Source organism: Hyperoodon ampullatus (assembly GCF_949752795.1).
Source record: "Hyperoodon ampullatus genome assembly, chromosome: 14".
NCBI lineage: Eukaryota > Metazoa > Chordata > Mammalia > Artiodactyla > Ziphiidae > Hyperoodon > Hyperoodon ampullatus.
The window spans coordinates 30,187,524-30,214,794 of NC_136927.1; the positions used below are offsets into that span (position 1 = coordinate 30,187,524).

General features: G+C 35.9%; 1 protein-coding gene and 1 pseudogene across 2 annotated transcripts in view; both read left to right on the top strand.

Annotated features, from left to right (window-relative positions):
• Window positions 1-17,169: 17,169 nt before the first annotated feature.
• Window positions 17,170-27,271, top strand: part of ATF7IP2 (activating transcription factor 7 interacting protein 2) — a gene marked incomplete at both ends in the record, with an annotated part of 42,684 nt that continues 32,582 nt past the window's right edge. The window contains 4 exons of the mRNA XM_079719162.1: window positions 17,170-18,019; window positions 19,049-19,173; window positions 24,495-24,629; window positions 25,189-25,287. Coding sequence (XP_079575288.1) covers window positions 17,170-18,019; window positions 19,049-19,173; window positions 24,495-24,629; window positions 25,189-25,287 — 1,209 coding nt within the window. The remainder of the gene's footprint in view (window positions 18,020-19,048; window positions 19,174-24,494; window positions 24,630-25,188; window positions 25,288-27,271) is intronic.
• Window positions 22,004-22,897, top strand: LOC307062551 (tetratricopeptide repeat protein 1-like; annotated as a pseudogene). The gene has a single exon. The product of its transcript is annotated as a tetratricopeptide repeat protein 1-like (transcript).

A 27,271-nucleotide genomic window follows, 5' to 3' on the forward strand; every position in this document is an offset into this window, starting at 1 on the left:
TCTCATTTCCTTTTCTGTGAAAAATTTAAAAGTTATTTTCTTAGTGGTTACCTTGAGGGATTACAATTAGACTCTTACACTTATAACAATCTATTTTGTATTAATACCACTTTAACTTCAATGGTATACAGACACCCTGCTCTTTTACAGCTCTTTCCCTCCCCCGTCTGTTGTTATCACAAATTTCATCTTTACACATTGACTTTACTTAAAGTCAACTTATTTGTAGCTGTTAATCATATCTACAAAATACCTTCACAGGAACATCTTTTATAGTGTTTGACCAAACAACTGGGTACCATAGCCTTGCCAAATTGACACATAAAATTTAACCATCACAACAATCCCACCAGCAAAAAATTATTCAAGATAATAATAGTTTTATCCTATAACTTAATGTTGTATTCATAATCAGCAATAATGTTTTTTTGTTTGTTTGTTTGTTTGTTTGTTTTTTGCGGTACGCGGGCCTCTCAGTGTTGTGGCCTCTCCCGTTGCAGAGCACAGGCTCTGGATGCACAGGCTCAGCGGCCATGGCTCACGGGCCCAGCCGCTCCGCGGCATGTGGGATCCTCCCGGACCGGGGCACGAACCTGTGTCCCCTGCATCGGCAGGCGGACTCTCAACCACTGCGCCACCAGGAAAGCCCAGCAATAATGTTTTAATCTGCCATTTTCCCTTAAATAAAATTTAGTTGTTCTATTTTGATTTATGCTAACAGAAATGATACCATAAATGATATGCTGAAAAATTCCTTCTGAATGAATTCATTCATTTGCTTTCATTTTATGGACTTTTAATGAGCACTTATTATGTACCAGATAATGGAAATAGGAATATATAATGATAATGAGAGGGTGGCAATGATGATTTTATTAGTAACAGTAGTTTAAAATTTTTATTAAGTACATACTATGGGTCAGGCACATCTTATTTAATATAATACATAAAAGGTCAGTCACTGATCTCAAGGTGCTCATAAGCAGTGGGAAAAGACAAATGAAAAAAGAGACAAAACACAGTATAATAAGCATTATGCTGTAGATAAAGATGGAACCCCCTGACTTAACATGTGAATAGACATTAGCCAGGTGAAGAAGAGGAAAAAGACTTTTCCAAATAGTTGGAGCAACTATGCAACAAATGCAAATTCCCAAGTCTTGATTTAATATGGTATTATTATCTCGATAATAATATATCCTCTGGAAAGGCTGGAGATCAAGGGGATAGAAATAAGAATGGTTAGCTAGGCAGGGGTTACTTCCCTGGAAAGTTACCACAAAAGTTTTTTTTCTCTCTGCCATTGCAGGCTTCCAGACTTCTCCTATGGCTTTTGAAAAAGATCCAGTAAAGACTGGTATAAAATAAACTGTCTAACCCCAGAGTTGTTTTTCACAGTTGACAGTGCTGAGAACTGTATATAATCCTGAATTCTTATGTTATAAGGTACTTTGTGGCTGCTAAAACTCCTCAATAGGTAAAGTAGTGACAATGTGTATGTATTTTCAAGATAGGAATGTCAATGATAGGTTTGGAAAAAGGTACAATAAATTGGCATTTGGTAGTGTCAATTTTGTTAATTATATGAATAACCCTTTAGATAAAATAGTGAAAACCATTTATTGAGCATGTACTGTGTGTTCAATATTCAGCACTTAAAATGAATTTATCCATGTAATTTAACCCACACAACAATTCTAAGAGGCTACTTTTTACTCTTTGTCATGCATTATTGGTAATTTCACTTTATAGATGAGGGAACTGAGGCATGGAGAAGTCTGTAAGTAGGGTTCAATCATGAAAATAGAAACTGCTCCAGGTATTTCAAGCATAACGGTATTTAGGACAGAGAATTAGGTGCTTAAAAGCCTTTGGAAGGGCTGAAGGAGCTAATATCACATTAATTTTCGTTTGTGCTACTGCTTCTATGGTTGGTCCAGAGAATAGAGAAGTTGCTGCTACTGCCACCCAAAAGCCAGAAAAGTTGAGAAAAGCACTGTTGACTGTCTACTGAGGCAGAAACTGGCAGGGAAGCAAGCCAAAGCCCAAGCAAAAAACACCGAGCAATAATTTATGTCTTTCTGCCACTTTCCAGATCTCAGGAAGTACATCCCACTTGACAAAATGTAAATGAATCCAGAACACTGGTGGTAAGGGCATCTGGGAAATGTAGTTCCCAGGATTCCAGTATGCCTTGGGGAGAGCTGAGAAGGGTATGAGAATGAATGTTATTATTAGTTTTCTATTGTTGCCATAAAGTTACCACAAACTTAGTGGCTTAAAATAATACCCACTTATTATCTCACAGCTCTTTAAGTCAGAAGCCTAGTGGACTCAGCTGGGAGCACTGTTTAGGGTCTCATAAGACTGGAATCAAGGTGTCAGCCAGCCAACACTCTGGGGAAGAATCTGCTTCCAGGCTTGCTCCAGGTTGTGGGTGGAATTCATTTCTGTGGTGTGGTTTTCATGTGGTTCCTTCTATCTTCAATCCAGCACCCGTTGTTTGGGTCCTTCTATGTATGAAATCTTTATGAATTTCCTTTCTGCTGCATCTCTCTGATCTGCTATTTTGCCTTTAGGGTTTCATGTGATTATATTGGGTTCACCTGAAAAACCCAGGGTAATCCCTCCATCTTAAGGTGAGTTGATTAGTAAGCTTAATTATATTTGCAAAATCCCTTTTGCCAAAGATGTAACATAACCATGAGAGGAATACCAAGGGACAAAGATCATGGGAGTCAAAATCCTGCCTACCACAATTCTCACTGGAAGAAACTATCAAACAAAAAATTCCAACACAAGAGGCTAAGAGATTTGCTCGAGATCATCCATGTTATTCAGCTTTATCAATTTTAATAATAATACCTACAATGTACCAAGTGTCTACTATAAGTCTGGAAATATTCAAGGAGGTGTCTCCCTACTATCCCATGTATTTTTTTAAATCAAATATAGACAATTTTTTTTTTTTTTTTTTTTGCAGTACACGGGCCTCTCACTGTTTTGGCCTCTCCCGTTGCGGAGCACAGGCTCAGCGGCCATGGCTCACAGGCCCAGCCGCTCTGCGGCATGTGGGATCTTCCCAGACCGGGGCACGAACCCGTGTCCCCTGCATCGGCAGGCGGACTCTCAACCACTGCGCCAACAAGGAAGCCCCCTAGACAATATTTTATAAGAACTGTAAATGGAGTATAACCTTTAAAGATTGTAAATCACTATGTTGTACACCTGTAACATTTAATACTGTAAATCAACTACACATCAATAATAATAAATAATATAAAAATCAAATAGCAAATTGAGAGACTTCATAGTACTTCATATACTGAGTTATGAGAATTAATTTAAATAACATGGATAAGTGCTTAGTGCAGTGTCCGGGACAATTAAGAACTCAATAAATCCTTTGTTGTTATTATTCCCATTTTAGAGACAAGATCATTGTGGCTCTGAGAGGTGACCTAACTTGTCCAAGACTACATGGCTAATAAGTGACCCAGCACAATTTTGAATACAGATTGTCCAATTTCAAATGCAGAAATAAATGGGAAAAAATGCATGTAATGAACTTAATTGACATAATGCCTGGTAAATATCGATTGTTATTAAAATGACACACAAGATACCCAATCACCCTAAATAGGCATGATATTTCTAAAGGCTACTTACTCACTATTGACTGAATTAAGTCTAAATTCCTTATCTGGCTCCAAGTTACTTGCCTCACACTCTCTCCCACACCATCCTTCTCTCTCAGCAACCCTATACATACCCTTCAATTATATTCAAAATTGTTATTTTCTCAAGAGATCAGATTTGTGGTTACGAGAGGTAGGGGGGTGGTGCTGGGCACGGAGGGAAGCAGTGGAAATCAGATGAAGCCGGTCAAAAGGTACAAACTTCCAGTTATAAGATTAATAAGTACTAGGAATGTAACATAACAACACGTTAAACACAGTTAACACTGCTGTATGTTATATGTGAACGTTAAGAGAGTAAATCCTAAGATTTCTCATTACACACAAAATTTTTGTTCTGCTTCTTTAACTTCATATTTATATATGATGAATGTTCACTAAACTTATTGTGATAATCATTTCATGATGTATGTAAGTCGAATCATTATGCTGTATACCTTAAACGTATACAGTGCTGTATGCCAATGATATCTCAGTAAAACTGGGAGAAAAAATTTTTACGAAACAAAAAAATTGTGCAAAGATTGGCAACGTTTTACATTTTCCCTAGTGTTTGATATAAAACAGCTGGATTCTCACATCTGTTTCTGTATTCAATCTGTTGCAAAAGACATGTCAATTTTCTAGAAGCTTCTGGAAAATTCCATTGAACACTTGAGACTATGAGAATGAAAAAGGCCAATAACATCTTCCTATTGTTATGAAAATAGAATGACCTTGTAGACCTCCAGGGATCCCTGGACCATATTTTGGGAACAGACTGGGTTAGAGTATGTTTTTCTGTTAATGACCTATTTCTAGATTGTCCGACCTTGGCTCATTTTTCTAGTAGCCAGTAGTTACAAGCAGGCAGCTCCACCCTCCATGATGAGGAGGCCTTAATCGAACTAGCCGATGGTGATATTTCCTGCACCGGGTACAGTGAGGGTACTTAACTATTCAATGAACGCAGGATAATCACCGAAAGTGTGGTTATTCGGCTGCAGAGTAGGTCTCATGAAGCCTGATGCAGCCTAGCTTGGCAGATCCCTGGGTCAATTTAGGAAACTCGAGAGAACACAATGGGTCCATGACCACTCGCCTGGGTCGCAAAATTTAGGGAGTTGTCACAAACCTCTGAAACCAAGATCAATTATATTTTATTGTAGTGTTTTAAAAATTCAAATGGGTTAGCCAGTGCTTGCGGACGGGCCGCCTGTTTTTGTAAATACAGTTTTTTTAATAGTGATTTTCGGAAAAATTTCAGTCGCTCAAAGGAGAGGCCCAGCTCAGGCGCTTGGTCCAGTGACCCGTTGGTATGTATAACGGTCTGTCAAAGAAGCGCAGGAAGGCGAACTTTCCGCACCCCTCAGCCGACTTCCACTTCCCCGCCGCGTTCTCCCCGCCCCCTCCACCTGGTCGTCTCTGACTGGCTGGGCTGCCGCAAGTGCGCTCTGCCATTGGCCGGAAGTCCATCGGGGCTGGGCGCAAGGGAGACTTACTTAAGCTGGTCAGCGCGGAAACGTTATTGTGCTCGGCGGCAGCGGTTTTCGGAGGTTGTGGGGAGAGAAGCGGCCGGCGCAGCGCCGCTCTAGGTACGTTGGGGCCGGGCGAGAAGCCCGGGCGAGCGACGGTTGGCCGGGACGGAGTTTTCTCGCGCGCCGCGCGCCTCTCTGAGGGCCGGCCCCGGAGGCCTCGGAGAGCCGCGCGAGCCGGGCGGTTGCGGCGGGGTTGATTCAGAGGTGTCCGCGGAGTCGTTGGGGCTCCGACCCGGCCGGCAAGACAACGGCGAAGGGCGAAAGGACGTGTCTCCCCACCCGCTGTCCGAGCGGGCGGTGGGCGAAGCGGGAATGGTGGGCGGCGGCGCGGGCGAGTCGGGGCCGCGGAGGGACGTTGCCTCAGGGTTTGGTACTCGCCGAGTAAGTAAGTGGAAGCGTGGGGCCCTACCGGACTACTTTTACAAACTAACGGAGAAAATGTCGTCCTCTCCGCAACTTTGGGATTCCGTCGCCAAATTTCCAGGAGTTCCAGTTATAATTTATCTGAGGAAACCAGGTGCCAGAACAGTTAAGTGATCTTCATCAGGCGGTGGGGAGGCTTTCCTTGATGTACGTTTTATGCAGACGATACTAGAACATCAGGGAAAATAGAAAATTCCAAGCCTTTATGCCCACATGCCTTTTTAAAGGAAAGCGCCTGGAGCACAAAAGTGTAATGTACACCTGTGGAGCTCACCAGTGTAGGGATGCTGTGATTGAAGGATGAAAGCCGTGTACCGGCAGGCGTGGTTCTTTAACACCGTTTATTTTTGAGGAAGTTAAAAAGAAAAAAACCATTTCCTGCTTGTCGCCCTTTCCCCACCTACTTTCATTTTTGGCAAGTTCAAGAATGTGTCCTGTACAGAGGAAGCAATTATTTTGCTTTGTCTCTCTGATTACAACCTTGCTGTGCTTGGAAAACTGACTTACACCTTTCCGTGATACTGTGTTGAAGATGAAGTTTCCAACATTGTAAGCCAGCACGTGTGGCTTGCTTTGTGACGAGCCGGTATTTACTGCTCTGAAGACTCATAGATGGTCAAGACCGAGAAAAAGATGATCGTACTGAGTAATTCATTAGGAATAAAATGTTAAAAAGAAGAATTATGTGAAACCCACTTAAACGGGCTGTTATGCTAGATTGGGATTTAATACTCTTTTCATTATGATTTTGTCATATATTGTAGCCAGTAAATGGCGACATAACTATTTGCAAAACAAATGGGGAAGAACATTCAAGATAAAAATAATTTATATCACAGGAGAGCTATTGAAAATACAAAAATGAAGCATCTGGCTGAAGGACTGATTACACTGAGTTCAGCTCTTGTGAAGTATGTCTTCTTAGTTTGTTCATCCTTCAATACATTTTTGGAAATGTTGAGTCTGACCGTAATCAAATTAATCTACTTAACTCTCAGTCTTATCTGCAGATTTGTACAGACTACATCCTAAGATTGACTTCTGCCTCAACAGAAATGCGTGAACAGTGTCTTAATGGAAATGATTTGCGTCTTTTCAGAATTGGTGTATCTAGGTACATCTTGAATTTTCAGCTGTTTATCTTATTGACGCTTGTACTTCACCTCAACCTTCAATTCTGCTGTATTTCCTAGCTATTTAATATCTTGAATTCTGGTATGAAAATATTGCATGATCCCTGCATCTTTGCCTGTGCAAATCATATAGTTCTCTTATAGTGGGTGTGTACAGATGTATTTCATTTGATATCACATTTTAAATAATATATTGGATACTTGTTAAAAATAAAAATAAACTATGATTTTAAATGCACAAGAGTACTAGTTCTCATTAAGTTGAGTGAGATTATATTAAAATACAAAGAAACATATTATTCTATCTTATTTTGTCTCATATCCTTACATCGTTTAAATACTTATTCTGTTCTCTAAAGCTAATGCATTACTATAGACTCAGGTAACTTTGTATCCCTTTTTTATCTTTACCAATCTAAGTAGGACAGAAGGATTGTAGTCAGGTAATATCTAGAGGGAAGTAAACATAACTGTTTGGGTAGGGGAGATAATTGGATATAATGTGAATTTTTGAACTTCTGATTAAATTTCTAGGGATATAAGGGGCGTTTGTATACAGATCTTATTAAATTTAACCATTAATTATATACAGGCACTATATGTATCTACGAAATGTGGTATCATTAGTATACCTTTGAGGTTCTGCTGTGTATAGTGCTGCTGATATGAAATAGCTTATGGTAAAGCTATGGCAAAAGTTGCTGAGGCCTGTTCTGGTACTCTTTATTAAGGAAAAAATAACCCTGGGTGGCTTTCCAGAGGTTCATTTTTATAAGTTGAGTATTCATTTAAGCAGCATTTAATAAAACTTCTACATGAAAAGCATCTCACTGAGGATATAAAAGTAAGACAAGTCTCTGCCCACAAATATCATCACTAAAATATAAATTCCTAATGGGAAACTCAGATAAGGAAGTAGTTCTCTTGGGGGAAGGCTTTCTCTGAAGAGATGATCTTTAAATGTGACCTTGAAGGAGTGGAGAATAGGGAAAATGTTGGTATATGACCATTCTGATGAATTTGAAAAAAAAGTGAAGGATAGGTTTATAGGAAATTCGGAGATAAAATTTGATAGCTTCAGGAAAAAGGAAATATAAAAAAGATAATGCAGTTGTGATTCTCTGGTTATGTATTTGCTTGTAACAACTCAAGTACTGATTTAATTACAAATGTGATGAAAAGGTGTATAGGGTATAGAAAAGAGCTAAATCCTCATCTGTATGTATAGGACCTTGATAGTGGCTAAAATTTGTAATTCAAGAAATATTACTGTGAGTGTATTTTAAAATACTGAGATTAAAAAAAAAACAAGTTAGTTAAAAATGATTGTTACTAGGCATTGAGTGTTGACAAGCAACTACTTTATTTCACTGTGAGCATTTTATGCTTCTTAATTTTATACCACTACATCGATAAAAATTTTTTAAGTAAAAGCAAAATTCTACTAGCACTTAGAAGATGCTAATGCTGCTGGTCCATGGACCACACTTAGAGTAGTAAGGATTAGTTCATGCTCATTATAAGATTGTCACCTGGCACAAGTTGGTCATGTTTTGTCCTTTTGTTGACCACTATATATCCCTTAAAGGTAACCTTGTTACTTCCTAATATCTGATTTGTAAAAAAAAAAAAAAAAGATCCTGGGTTTAAATACTGGCTCTGAACTGTGTTTTCTTTGAACAAGTTATACAGCCTAGCTTAGATTTGTTTTGGTGTAAATGTAAAATATAACAGGAATTGTGCTTTATTTAGTATTGATATTTATAATGTATTAAGGTAATATCTCAGCAATAAGCATCACTAGAGATAGAGACATTTTGTAATGAGAAAAACCAGTCCACCAGGAATAGAGAAAATAAACTCAATCAGTAGGTACCCATGGCTTCAAACTATATACTGTAAGGGGGGAGAGACAGTGATTCAGTTAAAAGAAATAGACAAATCATAGTGGAATAGACAAGTTGTGGAATCATAGTGGATCACTCTGAACACACTCCTGTTTTAATAGCTGGAAGATTATAAAGAACACAGCTAAGAAATTTGAACTAGTTGGCGTCGACATAGAATAACACTGTACCCAACAGTGTTGGAATATAGGTTTTGCTCAAATACACATGGAGCTTTTGAAAAAACTGGCTGTGAAACTAGCCTCAACAGATAATACAGGATGGAAATTATTCAGAGGATATTCTCTGATTACAGTGGAATTAAATTAAGCTAACCTTCAACAACAAAATTGCAACTTGGAAGTCTGCAATTGCCTGGAAATAAATGTATTTCTAAATAATGCACAGATCATAGAAGGAATTACAATGGAAATTAGAAAGTATTTTGAACCAAGTAATAATCAAGAGGGCTTATCAGAATTTGTGAGACTTGACAAAGACAGGACTTAGAGGAAATCTTGTAGCTTTAAATGCAAAAAAAACAAAAAAGGGACTGAAAGTTAAAGATTTGAGTTTTATCTCAAGCTGGAACAAAAATCAAGCCTGAAGAAAATTGAATCATAAAACTAACAGGAAATGGTGAAATAGAACACTGCATACAATAGAGAGTCAGGAAAGTCAGAATGTCAGTGCTTTGACAGTATTGATTAAATGGATAAATTTCTAGTAAGAGTGACCAAGAGAAAGCGAAACAAAACATGTCAGTAATATCAAGAATAAAAAGAGACATCACTACAGATCCTGCATATATTACAAATGTAATTAGAGAATATTATGAAGAACTTTATAAACTTGAAATTCTGTTAAATTTTGAAATTTTGTGTGAAAAAAACAAAATTAACAGAAAAGTAAAATATAATGATTCCTGTGTCTATTTTTAAAAATTCAATCATAATTGAAAACCTTTATCACTAAGTTAACTCCAAGCCCAGATGGCATTATGATGAATTATTTCTAACATTTAAGGAAGGAGTAATACTGTTTGCAAACAAAAACTCTTCAGAGAATGGAAAAAGACTTTCCAGTTTTTTATATGAAGCCAGAATAACCCTGATTTCAAAACCTGATAAAGGAAAAGAATGACTCATCTTTCTCATAACATTGATACAAAGTCCTAAACAAAATGTTAGCAAGTTGAATACAGAAACATGAAGCAAAAAAAATGGGCATATTATGACTGACTGAGGTTTCTTTCAGAAATAAGCTAGGTTTAATATTTTAAGAGATCAACCAATATGATAGAAGTTAATTGAAAAAATGAGATTATATTATCATCTAAATATATGAAAAGGATAAAATTGAAAATGCATGAATGATAAAATCTGGGAATAGAAGGGTATTTTATTAATCTAATATAGAGCATTGGTAAAATGTATAGCAAAAATCATACTTAGTGGTGTTAATGAAACCCCACACCCCTTTCAAGATTGGTAATGAGTGAAGGATACCTGCTAACAGCATACCCATTCATAGCATACTGGAGCTTCTAACTAGTGCAATAAGAAAAATAAATAAGGCTTAGCAAGAAAATTATGACACTACATAGAAAGTTCAAAAGAACTTACTTGGTTTAATAAGTGAATTTAATGAATTAGTTGGAGATACAATCAATAAAAAAGCACTGATTGTATTTCTATATGATACCAGGCAGAAAAATGAAATTTTAAAGTGATGCCACATAGAAAGTATTAAAAAATGAATACCTATGTCAGTAATGGAATAGAGGAACAAAAGACATGAAACATATAAAACAAAGTAAAATGGTAGCCAGAAATCCAGCTATATCAATATTAATGTCAAGTGTGAATGGATTAAACAATCCAGTCAAATACCAGATTGTCAGACCAGAGGAAAAATAGCATCCAACTATATGCTGTCTGTAGGAGACACACGTAGATTGAAAGATACAATTATGTTGAAAGTAAAAGCATAGAAAAAATCATGTGAATAGCAACTATAAGAAAACTGGAGTGGCTATACTAATTTCAGACAAAATAGACTTTTAAAATAAATATTAGAGGTAAAGAGGGACATTTTGTAATAAAAGGTGCAGTCCCTTAGGAAGTTATAACAATTACAAACATGCCACTAACTAGCACCAAAATATATGAAGCAAATATTGATGAGAATTGAACAGAGAAATAGAAAATTTCAACATTAATAGTTGGAGACTTCAATACAACACTTTCATAATGGAAAACTAGGTGAAAGATCAATTAGAAAAGACTTGAATAACACTGTAAGTCAACTAGACCTAAGAAGCATCTTTTGAACACTCAACCAAACAAAAGCAGATTATATTCTTCTTAAATGTACATAGAAAATTTTCCAAAATAGACATTATGCTAGGCCATAAAACAAACCAACACATTTTAAAGGACTGAAACCACAACAGAATACATTCTCTGACCACAGTGGAATGAAATTAGAACGTAAGAAGAAGAAATTTGAGAAATTCACAGCTATGTGGAAATTAAACAACACACTCCTAAATAATGAGTGAGTCAAAGAAGAAATCATGAGGGAAGTTAGAAAATACTTTAACATTAATGGAAATGAAGACATAACATACAAAACATTTTGGGTGCAATTAAAGCTTTTCTTAGGAAATTTGTTGTGATAAATGCCTATATTTAAAAAGAGGACTTCAAATCAATAAACTGACTTTTAATCTTAATGCAGAAAGAGGAAACTAAACCTAAGCAGCATGAAGGAAATGATTAATAAAATAAGAAAGAAAAAAATAAAATTAATAAAATCAAAAGTTGTTTTTCAAAAAGATCAACAAAATTGACAAACCTTTACCTAGAGTGACCATGAAAAAGACTCAAATTACTGAAATTTGGAATGAAAGGGTGCATTACTACTGATCTTGCAGAAGTTAAAAAGATAATAAGAGACTCCTATAGAACGATTCACTTATATACTGATCAGTTTTATAGATGAACTAGACAAATTTTTTTTTTTTGCGGTACACGGGCCTCTCACTGTTGTGGCCTCTCTCGTTGCAGAGCGCAGGCTCCAGACGTGCAGGCTCAGTGGCCATGGCTCACGGGCCTAGCTGCTCCGTGTCACGTGGGATCTTCCCAGACCAGGGCACGAACCCATGTCCCCTGCATCGGCAGGCGGACTCTCAACCACTGCGCCACCAGGGAAGCCCTAGACAAATTCTTAACAAGACCAAAATGAACAAAACTGACTCAGGAAGAAACAGAAAATCTGAAAAGCAAGTAAAGAGATTGAATTAGAACACAAAGAAAAACTCAGATGGTTTTTATTGTTGAATTCTACCAAACGTGTAAAAATACCAATTTCTCACAAATTCTTCAGAGAAATAGAAGAGGAAGGCACACTGCCCTGATCATTCTGTGAGGCCAGTATTATCCTGGTAACAAAATCAAAGACACTGTAAGAAAATGACAGAACAATATCTCTTAAGAATATAGGTGCAAAAATTGTCAACAAAATACTAGCAAGTTGAATCCAGCAACGTCATGACCATGTAGGATTTATCCCAGGAATGCAAGGTTGGTTTCACATCCAAAAATATATTAATGAATGTACCATATCAATAGAATAGAGAACAAAGCCATATGGTCACGTTAATGCTGAAAAGGCATATTCTGACAAAAATCCAAGGTTCCTTCATGGTAAAAAAAAAACCCAAAAATCAAAGAAGTGGGGTTAGTTGGGAAATTTTTTTTAACCTGATAAAAGGCACCTGTGAAAAATCTACAGTTAACATCATGCATAATGATTAAAGGTTTTCCTCCTAAATAGGGAGCAAGACAAGGATGTCCACTCTTGCCACTTCTAGTCTACATTGTACAGGAGGTTGTAGGCAGGACAATTAGGCAAGAAAATAGAATAGATTGGAAAGGAAGAAATAAAACTATTGACAAATGACATGATCTTGTATGGAGGAAATCCTAGGGAATCTGCAAAAAACTATTCTGAGATGAGAATAAGATCAGTAGAGTTGCAGGATACAAGATAAATACACAAAATTCTATTGTATTTCCATGTACTTGCAGTGAAAAATTTTGAAGTTTCATTAACAATAGTGTCAAAAAGAAGTGTAAAACTTTAACTCTGAAAAGTAAACATTATTGAAAGAAATTAAATGTCTAAATAAATGGAAAGACATCCCATGTTCATGGATCAGAACACTTGATAGAATGAAGGTAATTGCTCCCTAAGTTGATCTAAAGATTCAACACAATCCCTATTGAAGTCCCAGCTCGCTTCTTTGCAGAAATTGTTAATCTGGTCCTAAAATTCATATAGATATTCCGAGAACTCAGAATAGCCAAAACAGTCTTGAACATTGAGGACTCACACATCCTGAATTCAAAACTTACTAGAAAGCTATAGTAATCAAGACAGTGTAGTACAGGCATAAGGACATACCTATATATCAGTGGGATAAAATTGAGAATCCAGAAATAAACCTTCACATTTATGTAGGCAATTGGTATTTGATGAGAGAAACAAAACAATGGGGGAGAAGGAATGCCTTTTCAAAAGGTGCTGGAACAGCTCTATGTCCACATGCAAAAGAATAAATGTGGACCTTCTCCCTCACTTTATTATTAACACACATAAAAATTAACTCCAAATGTATCCAAGAGGTAAAACAATCAAATTTTTAAACAGAGATAAATCTTCATGACCTTGGATTAGGCAGTGATTTGTTTTTTTAGATATGACACCAAAAGCACAAGCAACAAAAGAAAAAGTAAATTGGGCTTTATCAAAATTTAAAACTTTAGTTTCTCAAAGTATACCATCAAGAAATTGAAAAGACACCCATAAAATGTGAGGAAAAGTTTGGAAATCATGTCTATAGGGACTTAGATCTGGAATATATAAAGATCTCTTACAAGTCAACCATGTAAAGTCAGATAACCTAATTTTGAAGTGGACAGATTATCTGAATAGTCATGTCTCCAAAAACAATATACCAGTGGCCAATAAGCTCATGAAGTGATGCTCATCATCATTAGCCATAAGGGCAGTGCAAATTAAAATGACAGTGAAGTCATCACTCACACCAAGTTGCAATACTAAGACAGATGATAGTGAATATTGATGGATGAAGAGGTGCTAAAATTGGATCCTTCATACTTTCCTGGTGTGAATGTAAATTGGTCCAGACCCTTTGGAAAGGTTAAATGTAGAGTTACTGTATGATCAGCAATTTCATCCTTGGGCATATACCCAAGAGAAATGAAAACCTGTTCACACGAAAATTTATACGTGAATGTTCATAGCATTATTCATAATAGCCAAATCTGGTTCTTTAGCAAGATGTGAATATCCAAAGTTATTCTTGAAAGTACAGTTTACCCTTGAACAACATGAGTTTGAACTATGCAGATCCACTTATGTGGGTATTTTTTAATAGTAAATATTATAGTACTACATGATCTGCAGTTGTTGAATCTGCTGATGGAGAATTGTGGATATGAAAGCATCATAACCACATATGTGAAAGGCCAACTGTAAGTTATATGTGGATTTTCAAGTGCACAAAGAGTTGAACCCCAACCCCTGTGTTGTTCAAGGATCAACTGTGTGTGTGTGTATGTGTGTGTGAATATAATGTAAGAGTAAAACCTGGGATATAAAGTTCTAAATTCAGTGAAAAATCTCTTGACCTCAGTGGTTAATGAAATGTTAGCTGAAAAATGCTTTTAGGGAATGTTTAAATATACTAGGCTCCACAGAATTGTAAAGCATTTGTAGACCTTAAAAAATAGGACATTTTCATACTAAAATGACATGGAGATAAACATAAATAACAAAATGTAAAACATAACAAGTTATAAAAATCAGAGGGCATAAAACCAAATGTAAACTAAAGCTTTAATGTGTTATTTACAATAAATGTAATTGGATTAAATTCTATTAAAAGACATTCATTAGTTTAAAATATTTTCAATAGGTTTTATAAGAGACATCTAAAAAAAGTTGGTGGGATGCACAACAGTATATTCAGCATGAGTTACATCACCAGATAAAATAGAATAAAAGGGACAGATTAGATTATGTTTTTACAGTTTAAAATTAATAGGATGCTTTCAAACAATTACAGGCATACCTTGTTTCATTGCACTTCTCTTTATCGTGCTTCGCAGATAGTGTGTTTTTTACAGATTGAAGGGTTGTGGCAACCCTGTGTTGAGCAAGTCTGTGGGCAGCATTTATCTAACAGCCTATGCTCATTTGTGTCTCTGTCACATTTTGGTAATTCTTAAAATATTTCAAAACTTTTCATTATTATATTGCTTTGGTGATCTGTGATCAGTGGTCTTTGACGTTCCTATTGGAATTGTTTTGGCATTTTTTGGACAATAAATTATTTTCAAATTAAGGTATGTACATTGTTTTTTTAGTCTATTGTACACTACACTACAGCATAAATAGCTTGTATATGCCCTGGGAAACCAAAAAATTCATGTGACTCACTTTATTGCAATATTTGCAGTGTCTGGAACCTAACCTTCAGTATCTCCTTGGTATTCCAGTATACATCTGAGGGAAAGCAAAATTAGATCCCTTCCTATAACTATATCCTAAAATCTAGATGGATTGAGGATGTAGATTATAAATGGCAAATCTTTAAGACTTGAGAAAATGTAGATGACCTGTCTTTCTGACCTTGTGCTGCAGGACAGTACCACGATTCCAAAGACCTCTGTGAAATGTGGCTTATTTGCAGCAAAGGATTCAAGCCTAAATGTCAGGATGGTGATGCCAGTGATCCCCCAGTTAGACTGAGTTGTTGCTTTTTATGCTCCCAGTAATAAATTTCACTCACTCTCACTACAACATGTAAACTATTTCTTCACCTTTTAGGCAGTTACCAGTACAGTTGACCCTTGGAATTATTCTCTCTTTTTTTAAAATTTCTATTATTTCTATAGCTCTTTTTTTTCAGGCTTCATTTTTTTTAGAGTAGTTTTAGACTCAGCAAAATTAAGAAGAAGATACAGAGATTTCTCATATATCCCCTGACCCCCACATGCATAACCTCTCCCATTATGAATATCCCCCACCAGAGCGGTATATTTGTTATAATTGATGAATCTATGGATCATTCTCTTCTTGATCTTGATTCTGGTTAAATGGGTGTATTCAGTTTGTGAAAATTCTTTTAACTGAACACATGATATGTGCACTTTTCTGTAGGTACTTCAGTAAAACGTTTGAAAAAAAATCCAAAAAATTAAAAATTGATCAACCTTGCTAGAGAAAAGATTTGGTTTGTCTTTGGGGAATATTACAAATATCGTATTCATGAAAAGGCTATCAAATATGTAGTCATATAGGGAAAATAGAGTTCTATCTTGTATCAGGCCCTTAATGAAAATGTGCTATTTTTCTGGATTTCCTGATTTTTATGTATACATGACAGGTTTTGGCAATTTGAGTTTGTGATATTTTTTCTTCTTCTAAATAAATATTCACTTAGCCTTCAGGTCTAACAAATTCTGGAACTGTTGCTGGTCAAATGATACAGTGAATGAAAAAAATACAGTAAATGAAAACTTCGAGTAAGAAAATAGATAAGGATAAATCAAATTATTCAGGTAGCTTTGACTGGTTTATTTGCACCTTAAAATGTCTTAGATTCTGTCTTCGAGTTTAATAAGTGCTCTATAGTTTGTTAGGTAACTGGTCTATCATGTATTATACAATTTTTTTTTTTTTTTTACTTATGCCTTTAACTGCCTTGTAATTTGGCAGTTTTCCTTTCTTTTAAACCATTTACTTACCTATGGTTCAGATCAGGCTTGATGTGGATACTGAGAGATAAACACTAAAATATTTTTCCCTGCTATGTAGTAGATTTTTCTTAAATTAACAGAAATAATTCAGAATTAAGGATGTATTGAAACCTAACTTGGCTTTCTTATTTGAACTAGCATCACATTGTGTATTTTAGTGCTCATTTCATACTGATGATTGTTGAGAATTACTCGTGCAGTACCATTAATTTGGAAATTTGAACATTAGGAAAGCTTTAGAAAGGTGCCACGGTATGTAGAAAATGGAACATTCCACACAAAACATTGTTTTTTGTTTTTATGAAGAAATTCAACTTAATCTTTAGATTATCTAAAGTATGGCCTACTTGGATTATTTAAATCAGAACTTAATGGTTATAGTAGTGAGGTGATATAACAAAAAGTGGCCAGATAAATTATCAGACTTAGTTTCAAATAGAGGCCTACTGACAATATAAATTTTGACTTTATATAGAGTTATAGAGCAAAATTAAAATTATCAATGACAGATGAAAATGGGTATATTTTTCAATAAAAATAATTATCTAAATCTGGAAAGATTAGTCTCAGCATTATTTTAATATTGTAAGTAAATGTTAACTTTTGTCTGCTAGAGATATTCATTTAAATATGGTATCTTAAATTCTAGGATATGAAAGATGGGAAGTCCAGATAGAAGTAAACGGAAGATTTTAAAAGCGAAAAAAACAATGCCTACAAGTTGCCGGAAGCAAGCAGAGATCCTGAATAAGTCAAAGAAGGTTGAAGCACTAAAAACAGCAGCAATTGGGAATAACGTGTCAAGTAGTAATCAGAATTCAAGTACTGATGTCATAAGTAGCAAATGTAGACATTCTGAAAATGATGCTTCCTCTTTGGACTCTATAAAAAATTCAGTATGTGCACCAAAAAGTAAAGTATTTTCTCAGAATTTAATAAAACCACTAGAAATTGTTGATTCCGAAACAAGATTAGAATACACTGAAGAACAAGTTGTGTACCCTTATGAAAAGCCAAGTAAAACACTAGAATCTCCCAGGAAACTGTTTACTAAACAAGACGCAAAAGATTCACGAAACACTTCTGAAAACCATTTTGAATGTCAGGCAAGTGTAACACGATCCGTTTTTGAACATGAAGAGGATTGTAATCTGAAATCCATTTGCTGTCCATCCAGTGTATTGAGTGGTGTAGTTCAGATGTCAAAGTCTACAATAACCAATACCTTGGATGATAAGAGAATTGACAAGGTAGTTTCCTATTTAGAAACAAACTCCAATTCTGAGTTACGTGATAAAAGACAAAATAGCACTTTAATTTTAAATTCAGATATCCCTTTTGTGCCTATTGATAAAATACCTAAGTTGGTCAATTCAGTCATTTCTAGTAACTGTGCTGCTGACATTTTGAAAAGTGAAGAATCCTGTAGAACCTGTCATTCCAGCATTTTAAGTTGTGAAAGTACAGATGCAAAGTGGCTGTCCTCATTTGACACTGATAGGAATAACAGTAAGTGCATACTTATGTATCTCTTGGAGAAATTAAAATAGTTACTTTGCTTTGGGCAGTTTCATAATCTCAAACAGTAGAGTACACATAGACAGGAAAACAGTAAATGATAATTATTTCAGAGTATCTTATTTCTGAACCATTCTTGGTGGGGAGAGGGAATGGTATCCTCTATGTCCAAAGGGAAGTAAATTCTGGCAAAGAAGGAATCAATCACTTTCCTTTGAAAGTACAACAAAATCAAAAGATGGTTTATAGAAATTGCTTGGTTTATTTCATTTACACCTTTTCTTTTTTTTTGAAGTTTTATTAAATTAATAAGGAGGCTAGTTGAAAGAGAGAGTGGGTTTTTTAAATAGTTGAACCCATTTCTTTCCATAGAATTGGCCTGTATATCACATGCCAAGTGTAAGTGGATAGATAATAAGAATACATACAGGTTTGTGTGTAGAGTGAGAAACACATCAAATAATTAACCAATGAAGTTCTAGGGTTATAAAGTTATTAAAATAGCACAAGTAAATTTCATTAAAAGGGTGTTTTTGTAGGTTAATGAAATATAAGAAAAACTTGATTTACTAGGATAAGTTGTATTTGTTTTCTTGTGTATGCTACAGAGTGATCATTTAACAAGGTGAGTTTTAAATTGCTTAAAAATAATAGTAGGATCACCTATTAAAAATATGTAGGACTGCCTAAGTAACTCTAAAAATAATGTAAGACCACCAAGTAAATAACTGTAAACTGAAGATCAAATGCTGTAATTTATTGTTTTTGTTAGTATTAAATAAGTATTAAATGTGTATTAAATACGGTGGAAGGAAAGTATATCTGAGACCAGGACTAAGATATTCTTTTTTTTTAAGGATTAGTTTGTCAGAATTTTTTATACAATTACATTTTCTAAAAAATGCTGCTGTGGTCACATTTTAGTTTTTTAATTTGCTTAGGGGTCCCTAAATTAGAGAATTCCCCTGTTTCCTTCATTAGAAGGAATATTTTTCTCTCTCATCTTTCCGTCTCCCCAAGGCCATAATCAAAAGAAGAGGACGTTCTCAGAAAACAAAGAAAATGTTAAGCGTGTGAAAACTTCAGAGCAAATTAATGAAAATATTTCTCTAGCTCTGGGAAAGCAAACAACATTTCTGGAACAGGTAAAATATTGGGCTTAAATATTTGCTTCAGAAACTTTTACTTTTGATTAGTAAAAAATAGTAAAAGTTAATTGATCTAAACAATGAGTACAGATAACTTTCATGATGCAGGGCAGGGTATATGAAAACTGAATTATTAGCAGGTGGACGTATTAGGGAAAAATAATTGTTTACATCACCAAAACATCTCTAGATCCTTCAAAATGATCCTATGCAGAGTAACCTACAGAATCATTTGAAGGTAGAGTGCTGTGGTAGAAAGAGAATGGGCTTTTTAGTCAATATTATGCTCAAATCTCTTCAAGTCAGACACTACATGACCTTGAGCTTTGTGAACAATTCTGTCTCTTTTGTACTGGTCATGGGGTTCTTGATCTGCAGCTATAGCTGTTTATTATCACAATTGACCACTACTTCATAGACCCAGGCAACCCGGAAGTTCATTACAAAGTCCTGCTACATTCAGGTTTACTTGCCCTAATTTCCAAGAAATTAGGGAAAGGTTTACTTACCCTAATTTACACAGATATGGTGCATTATCTGATGTTTTGCTTTTATAGCATCATTAAGTGTCCTTTTCTTTTTGCCCCATTTCATCTCATTGTACTAGTTTCCATTAATGTCTGATCAACTCTGAGTATGGACCAAAAAATGTCCCAATCCAAACTATCCTGCTGTTTCAGAAACAAAAACACTGTTTCTAAAACAGGCCATTACAATTACATAGTTACATGTTATATCAACATATATTCACATAATAAATGGAAACCATTGAAAGACTCATGCAGAATCAGCTTAAAAGGTGAGTCAGTACTTCCCCTTTCTACCTCTTATTTTCTTCTGCAAGACCAAAGGAGACATTAATAAAAAATATGTAAATATTGTTTGCAGGGATGGGGTAGCCGAATTATGTTAAGCATGGATCTAGCTTAAGAGGTTGGGGATTGCAGCTGTGTTACTCCCAGTGATTAGTAGCTGAATTCAGAAATAAGTTCTGATATGGACATATAAATACAAAATTTAATCTTTGAACATTTTAATTTCACTGGCACAGAAAAATCAGGGTTTTCATTCACTACTATTATCTACCTCACAAAATACTTGGTCCAAGTTGACACAGAATATGGTCCTTCCCAGTGAGGTTTAAGGAATGCAGTTTATTTGTTATCCTCCCTCACCACTACCACCAGAAGCTTCTTAACATTGTCGGGTGACAGTGTGGGTTTTAGCTAATTCCTATCTTTTATCTATCTCTCAGTAACTACCTCTCCCTCACTTGATATTTTAATTCCTGTCTGACATTAACTCTCTAAACCACATCTTGTTTCTTTTTCTTGTTTGAATCCCAGTGGAATAGGGCCTCCCATTCCGACATTGTTCTTCTCTACTGAGAGAGTCCCAGAGCAGTTGACTCTTACCTTTTGACGTTTCAGCAGGATCTTGGCCTGGTTGACTCCAATTAAATTACTGAAGTAGAGGGGTTTTTCTTCCGAAGTCCAAGTTGTTCACCCTACCCACCATTGCAGAAAGTTGAGGCAGATAGGGGAGATATATATATAGGCATACCTATATATATATACACACACACACATACACATAATTTCCAGTTTTTCTCCAATCTTTAGGCCACTTTGCCTACCATCTGCAAATTGTAGCTAGGACTTTATCTGATTCCATAATTTTTGACACATTACCATCTGCAGAAGATATTTATGAGGTATTTGGTGGAGGTTATTTTATTTATTTATTTATTTTTGCGGTACGTGGGCCTCTCACTGTTGTGGCCTCTCCCGTTGTGGAGCACAGGCTCCGGATGCGCAGGCTCAGCAGCCATGGCTCACGGGCCCAGCCGCTCCATGGCATGTGGGATCTTCCCAGACCGGAGCACGAACCCGTGTCCCCTGCATCGGCAGGCGAACTCTCAACCACTGCGCCACCAGGGAAGCCCCGGTGGAGGTTATTGTGTCTTCCTTTTGTATGAAGAACATAACCACTAAATGAGAACAAATGTGTACTCTACACTAGAGGACTCATGCCTTAGTGGGCAGTTAGTCCAAAGTAACCAAGTTTTAAGAGTCTGCCTCCATCTGAATCACCAGGAGTACTTGTTTAAATTGTGGTGTCTTCAGCTCACTACTCACTGTTTTAAGCTTCTCTTTTCTCAGACTTACCTGATAAGAATCATTAGTGGTGCCAGGCCTCTTTTCAGGAAATTGTTTGGTGAATCAGGGTAGGTCCTAGGAATTTGTGAATTTAACAAGTATTCCATATGATTCTTCCTTACCAGGGAAGTTTGACGAACACTGTATGGCTTTTGCTTCTTAGCAAAATGGTATTTCCATATTCAAAACAGTTAAATATGTATTCCAAGATTCATCAGGGTATGAACTTCACGTATTGACCTCAGCCAGTGAACTGGCAAGCATGCAATAATCCATAAAAACCACATATGGGGACGGGTAATGGCTGTCAGTAAAATAGTATGATTTTCTGAGCACTTATTTACATAATACATACGTTTTGAGCAGTTATTAATCAGATATTTAAAAGTTGTGAGAGTACAAATGACAATCATGTCTAATAATGTTGAGAAACCACTGAAGAAATGTTAATGAAGAATTACAGAAGAAATCGAGTAGATGATAATGTTGAAGATCAAGAACAATTGGGAATGAAAAGGAAAAACCTTAAAAATAATCAAATAAAATGACTGAATATGACTAATCATCTAGGTGACATCAGTATAAAAGAGTTTAACATAGGGCGAAGAAGGTGAGGACGAGAGGAGCTGTGACGCTAGTTTCAGCTTCACCTCCCTCACTGATTCAGCATGGGGGAGAAGTCAGAAAACTGTAGGGTTCCAGAGGATGTGTTCAATGGTTTGAAAGTAACAGAGCTTCATGAAGCATAGTGTGTTGACCCTCCAGTGTCTAATGCCAAAGATCACCATTCCCAGAGCAAGCTGCTCAGTGATGTTGAGGCCCATCCCCAGGAGGACCAAGGAGAAGAGGAGTGCTTTCATGATGCAAGTGCCTCATCTGAGAAGGAGAAGCCAGGAGTGGACAAGGTTGAGAACAAACCTGATCGTGATGCGAATTCCTCTGAACTAGATGAAGAATACCTAATGGAACTGGAAAAAAAAATGCCAGATGAAGAGAAAAAGAGAAGGAGAGAAGAGAGCTCTAGACTAAAGGAGGAGGGAAATGAGCAGTTTAAGAAAGGAGATTATATAGAAGCTGAAAGTACTTACAGTTGAGCCCTTCAGATGTGTCCATCCTCCTTCCAGAAAGACAGGTCCATTCTGTTTTCAAATAGAGCTGCTGCAAGGATGAAACAGGACAAGAAAGAGATGGCCATCAGTGACTGCAGCAAAGCAACTCAGTTAAACCCCAGCTATGTCAGGGCAATATTGAGGAGAGCAGAGTTGTACGAGAAGACTTGACAAGCTGGATGAAGCCCTGGAAGACTATAAATCCATACTAGAAAAAGATCTGTCAGTACATCAAGAGAAGCTTGTATGAGGTTACCTAAGCAAATTGAGGAACGTAATGAAAGACTAAAGGAAGATATGTTAGGTCAACTAAAAGATCTTGGGAACTTGGTTCTTCAGCCTTTTGGACTCTCCACAGAGAATTTCCAGATCAAACAGGATTCCTCTACTGGCTGCTACTCCATCAATTTTGTTCAAAATCCAAATAATAACAAAGATAACAATGGCTTTTAAAGCTGGCTTGAAAATTGTATGCTGCCTGTGTTAGCAAGGGGAAAGGCTCTGCCAGTGTTTAACGTTTAACAGCATCTTATCTCAAAGACAGGCTATCTAGTAGAGGCCAGTGCTCCCTTCTCCCCCTTGTTTTATGATCAGGGTGAAACGCAGCTCCTGATGTAATGAGCCTAATTTGACTTCCATTTTAAGGTGGTGTCTGTGCAGCTGTTGCCTTGGTTCTGGCTGTTCTTTGTTTTGTCCGGGAGAAAGCCTGCTTGTCAAGGCTCACCTCCCCCAGCTCCACAAAAACAAGCCCAGCTGGAGTCTCCTGGGCCGAGCAAACCTGCTGGTCGGATACTGCCCAACCACGATCGATGGGGTCCCCACCTGCTGTTCCCTTACCCCGATCACACGCACTGCCCAGGCTGCCTTGCGTGGGCTCAGACATCTCCTAATTTCCTCTGTGGTAATAAATGCTTTCTGTGACAGTCTGAAAAAAAAAAAGTTTAACATAGAAACTATGTGTTTCAGTTTTGAGCACCAAGAAAGATATTATGGGAAGATATAAATATTACTAATAAATACCTTAAATATATCATGACAGATTTTGTTATTAAGAGAGACTACCTACTCTGTTGTGAAAGTTGCTAAAAGGGGCATGTATATTGAGCAAACACCTGCAGTGGATATTTCTGAATGTATGGCTCAGCAGAGCCATTCATATCAGTAGGCATTGAGATTAATTATGCTACCTGAAAATAGGCCAACCTATTTTCTGAAAGCTAGCCAGATAATGAAATTCATTAATGTTTCATGTGCTAACTACTATAATCTGATAGAATATCTGGCATGCATTATGCCAGATAGCATTAGTCACATAATTGCTTTTTTCAATTTTAACGATAAGTCATCCCCTCCCCCTGCAAAAAAAAACTAAGTAAAGGAGATTATCTTGCATATTTATTTCTTTCATTTCAATTCAGTGTTTTCCATTTTATGGAGCTCTTATGCATATTATCTTTTTATGTTCTTATGAAAATCCTATGAGCATCACTTGTTCAACATTGTATGACATCTACCCATTTGTGGACCAGGCAAATGAAGCTCAGAGATGTTGTGACTTCCCGAAGGTCATATACCTTGTTAATGGTGGGGTCAAGGCTCAAATTTTCATAATTTCCTTTCTGTCTACTACAGATCAACCAGCCATTTTCACTGGGCTCTGGTTTTTAGATAAGTGGAGTCCCTTTTTATAGAATACTAGGTTTCAGCTACGGTCATTAAAAAGTATAAATGGGATATATATAGACTTTTACTATTCCTTTAATTTGTATTATGGAATTCAACCAAAACTGTAGGAAACTAAAATTAGCACTAGGAGAATAAATTTAATTTCTAACTTACCCATATATTTAAATATTAGATGTGTTCTGCTGAATTTGCTATTTAACTTTTATAAACCTTATTGACATAGTAATATAAATATATAAATAAAGTACCTTTTATTAGTTACAGTAAATCCAGAAAAGAGCAAAGCTGTTTTTAAGAAGTAGAAAATAAAATTGCTTTTAAATTTGAAACGTGGAGTGTTTTGGTTTTTATTTTAAAATTCTAGGTCAGACATTTGATTCGACAGGAGATCTGTAGTATAAATTACAAACCATTTGATAACAAACTGAAAGAATTGACTGAACGCATTGGGAAGACACAGTGCAGGAGTAAACATGAAGCAATAGCTGATGAACTCTTCGTAAGTTTCTAATTTCATTTATTTCATTTGAGTTCTTTTAAAAAGTAGAATTTAATGATATTTTACATATTAGGAAAGGAAAACAGTAAAGGTGGACCCAAATCTGATCCCTGGCTGCAACCCTGATGTGCTATACCATTGATAATATAAGTTATTATATCTCAGCTGTATTGGCCCTTGAGACATACTTGTAGAACTATCAGCCATTCTGTGTCAGTTCAAAATATATTCTATATTAGAGCTTGTATAACCTGTTTCAAACTTTCTTTAGGTTTTTTGTTTTGTTTTACTCTTCTAGGGTTACTTGCTAATTGGTGTTTCTACCAACATTAGTTTTATTGTGAACCAATTAGAAGTTTGATTTTTTTAATCTTCTATTCTTGAACATCTTATACTAGATCAAACCTGATTTAAATGTTTGGCTTACATAAGAATTTCTCATTTATTTGGTGGATGCCTAAGTCTCACAAAATTACACTGGCAAATAGTTTTCTCTCCATCTCTATATGATATATTATTTGGTACTCTGGTTTTGTACTTATTTGTTTTTCTCTTCTAGACAAAAGTAACAAAACTTGAAAGACGTGTTAAAACGGTAATGTTATCTCAAAGGAATTGTGTGGAAACAAACGTGGTATCCAGCAATACAGCTTGTAAGGTTGGTATAAACGTATAGGAGTTTTAATAACTTACTTGCCCCACATTATAAGTAGTTGGATTGTAAGAGCAGAATATACTTCCAACAAAGACATAGGTTTAAAAGACAATAAATTTATACTTAGAATGTTCCTCTGACTCTATCTCTGGAGAAGATACCCTCAGATAGCCAAAAGTAAATGCCACCTGTATTTATTTCATAAAGTGAGTAGAGAGGTGATTTGTGATTGCCTGTACTGCCTCCCTCCCCACCATTTTATCATGATGAAAAATTTCAAACATAGAAGAGCTGAATTTTACAGTGAACGCTTGTATAATCAACGTCTAACTTCTACCTTTACTATTTTAATATATTTATTTTTGTCATGTATCTGCCAGTCTACTCATCCCCTAAGCCATCTTTATATTTGGTACATTCATAAGTACTAACGTATTTTGTATCAAAATACACTTTGCAGTGTACACCTCCAAAATATTTCAGCATGGGTATCATTAAGTAGAGTTTAGTATCTGTTTATATTTTTTATATAAAATTTGAAATAATCATAAGTATACATTCACTGAATTTTTTCTTGTGTCTTTATTTCCTTTAGTATCATATTTGTGCTAGCCTCAATAAATCAACTGGGAAGCATTTCCTTCCCTGTTTTCTGAAAGTTTGTGTAGGATTTTTATTACTTCCTTAAATGTTTGATAGAATCCACCTCTGAAAACTATCTGGGCAAGGACCTTTCTTTGTAGGAAGACTTTTTCCTGAAAATATAATTCTTTTATAGGTATAAAGCAATTCAGATTTTCCTATTTCATTTTGTGTATCAGTTTTGTAAGTTATCTTAGCAAGGAATTTGTCCATTTTATCTAAGTTAATGATTTTGTTGGCATAAAGTTATTGATAAAATTCCCTTGTCCTTTTAACCTTTGTAGATCTGTAGTGATATACTCTATTTCGTTTCTGATACTAGTATAATCTATGTTTTCTTTTTTTCTTGATCAGTCTTACTTTGGATATAATTTGTTCTTTTTCCAGCTTCTTAAGAGACAAAGAGCATTAATTTTTAACCTCTTCTACTAGAAAACATTTAAAGCTATAAATTTTCTTCTAAGCACTGCTCTTTCTACGCACCTTCTAAGCATCTTCTTAATGCTTATATTATGTACTTCTCAGTGTAGAGAGTATAATATAATCTGTATTATATTGTATTTTTGTTTTCCATCAGTTCAAAATAATTTCCAGTTTCCCTTATGGTATTGTTCTTTGACTCATGGGTTATTTAGAAGGATATGTTTAATTTCCACACATTTCTAGGTATCTTATTTTTATTGATATCTAATTTCATTTTGGTCAGAGAACATACTGTGTAAAATTGCAACATTGAGAGTTATTGACACTTATTTTATAGCCCAAGATATGCTTTCCCTTGGTGAATGTTTCATGTACACTTGAAAAGAATATTGGGTATAATATTCTATAAATGTCGCTTCTGTGCTAATTGTGTCAAGATGGTTGATAGTGGTGAATCATGGCCCCCAAAAGATGTCCACGACCTAATCCCCGGAACCTGTAAGTATGTTACTTAATGTGCTAAAAGAAGCTTATAGATGGGAAGATTATCCTGGTGGGCTCAATATATAATCACAAGGGTCCTTATAAAAAGGAGTCAAGAAGGTTAAAGACAAGATGGAAATGGGACAATGAAAGCAGAGGTTGGATGATTGCACTGAAGATGGAGGCAAGGGCTACAAGCCAAGGAATGCTGGCAGCTTCTAAAAGCTGGAAAAAAGGAAACAGATTTTTCCCCTGAAGCCTCCAGAAGGTATGCAGCCCTGCTAACAACTTGATCTTAATGAAACTGATTTCAAACTTCTGGCCTTCAGAAGTGTGACGGAATAAATTTCTGTTGTTTTAAACCACCCAGTTTGTGGTAATTTGTTATCGCAGCCTCGGGAAACTAATATAGAATGTGGTAACAGGAAGTATGGCATGC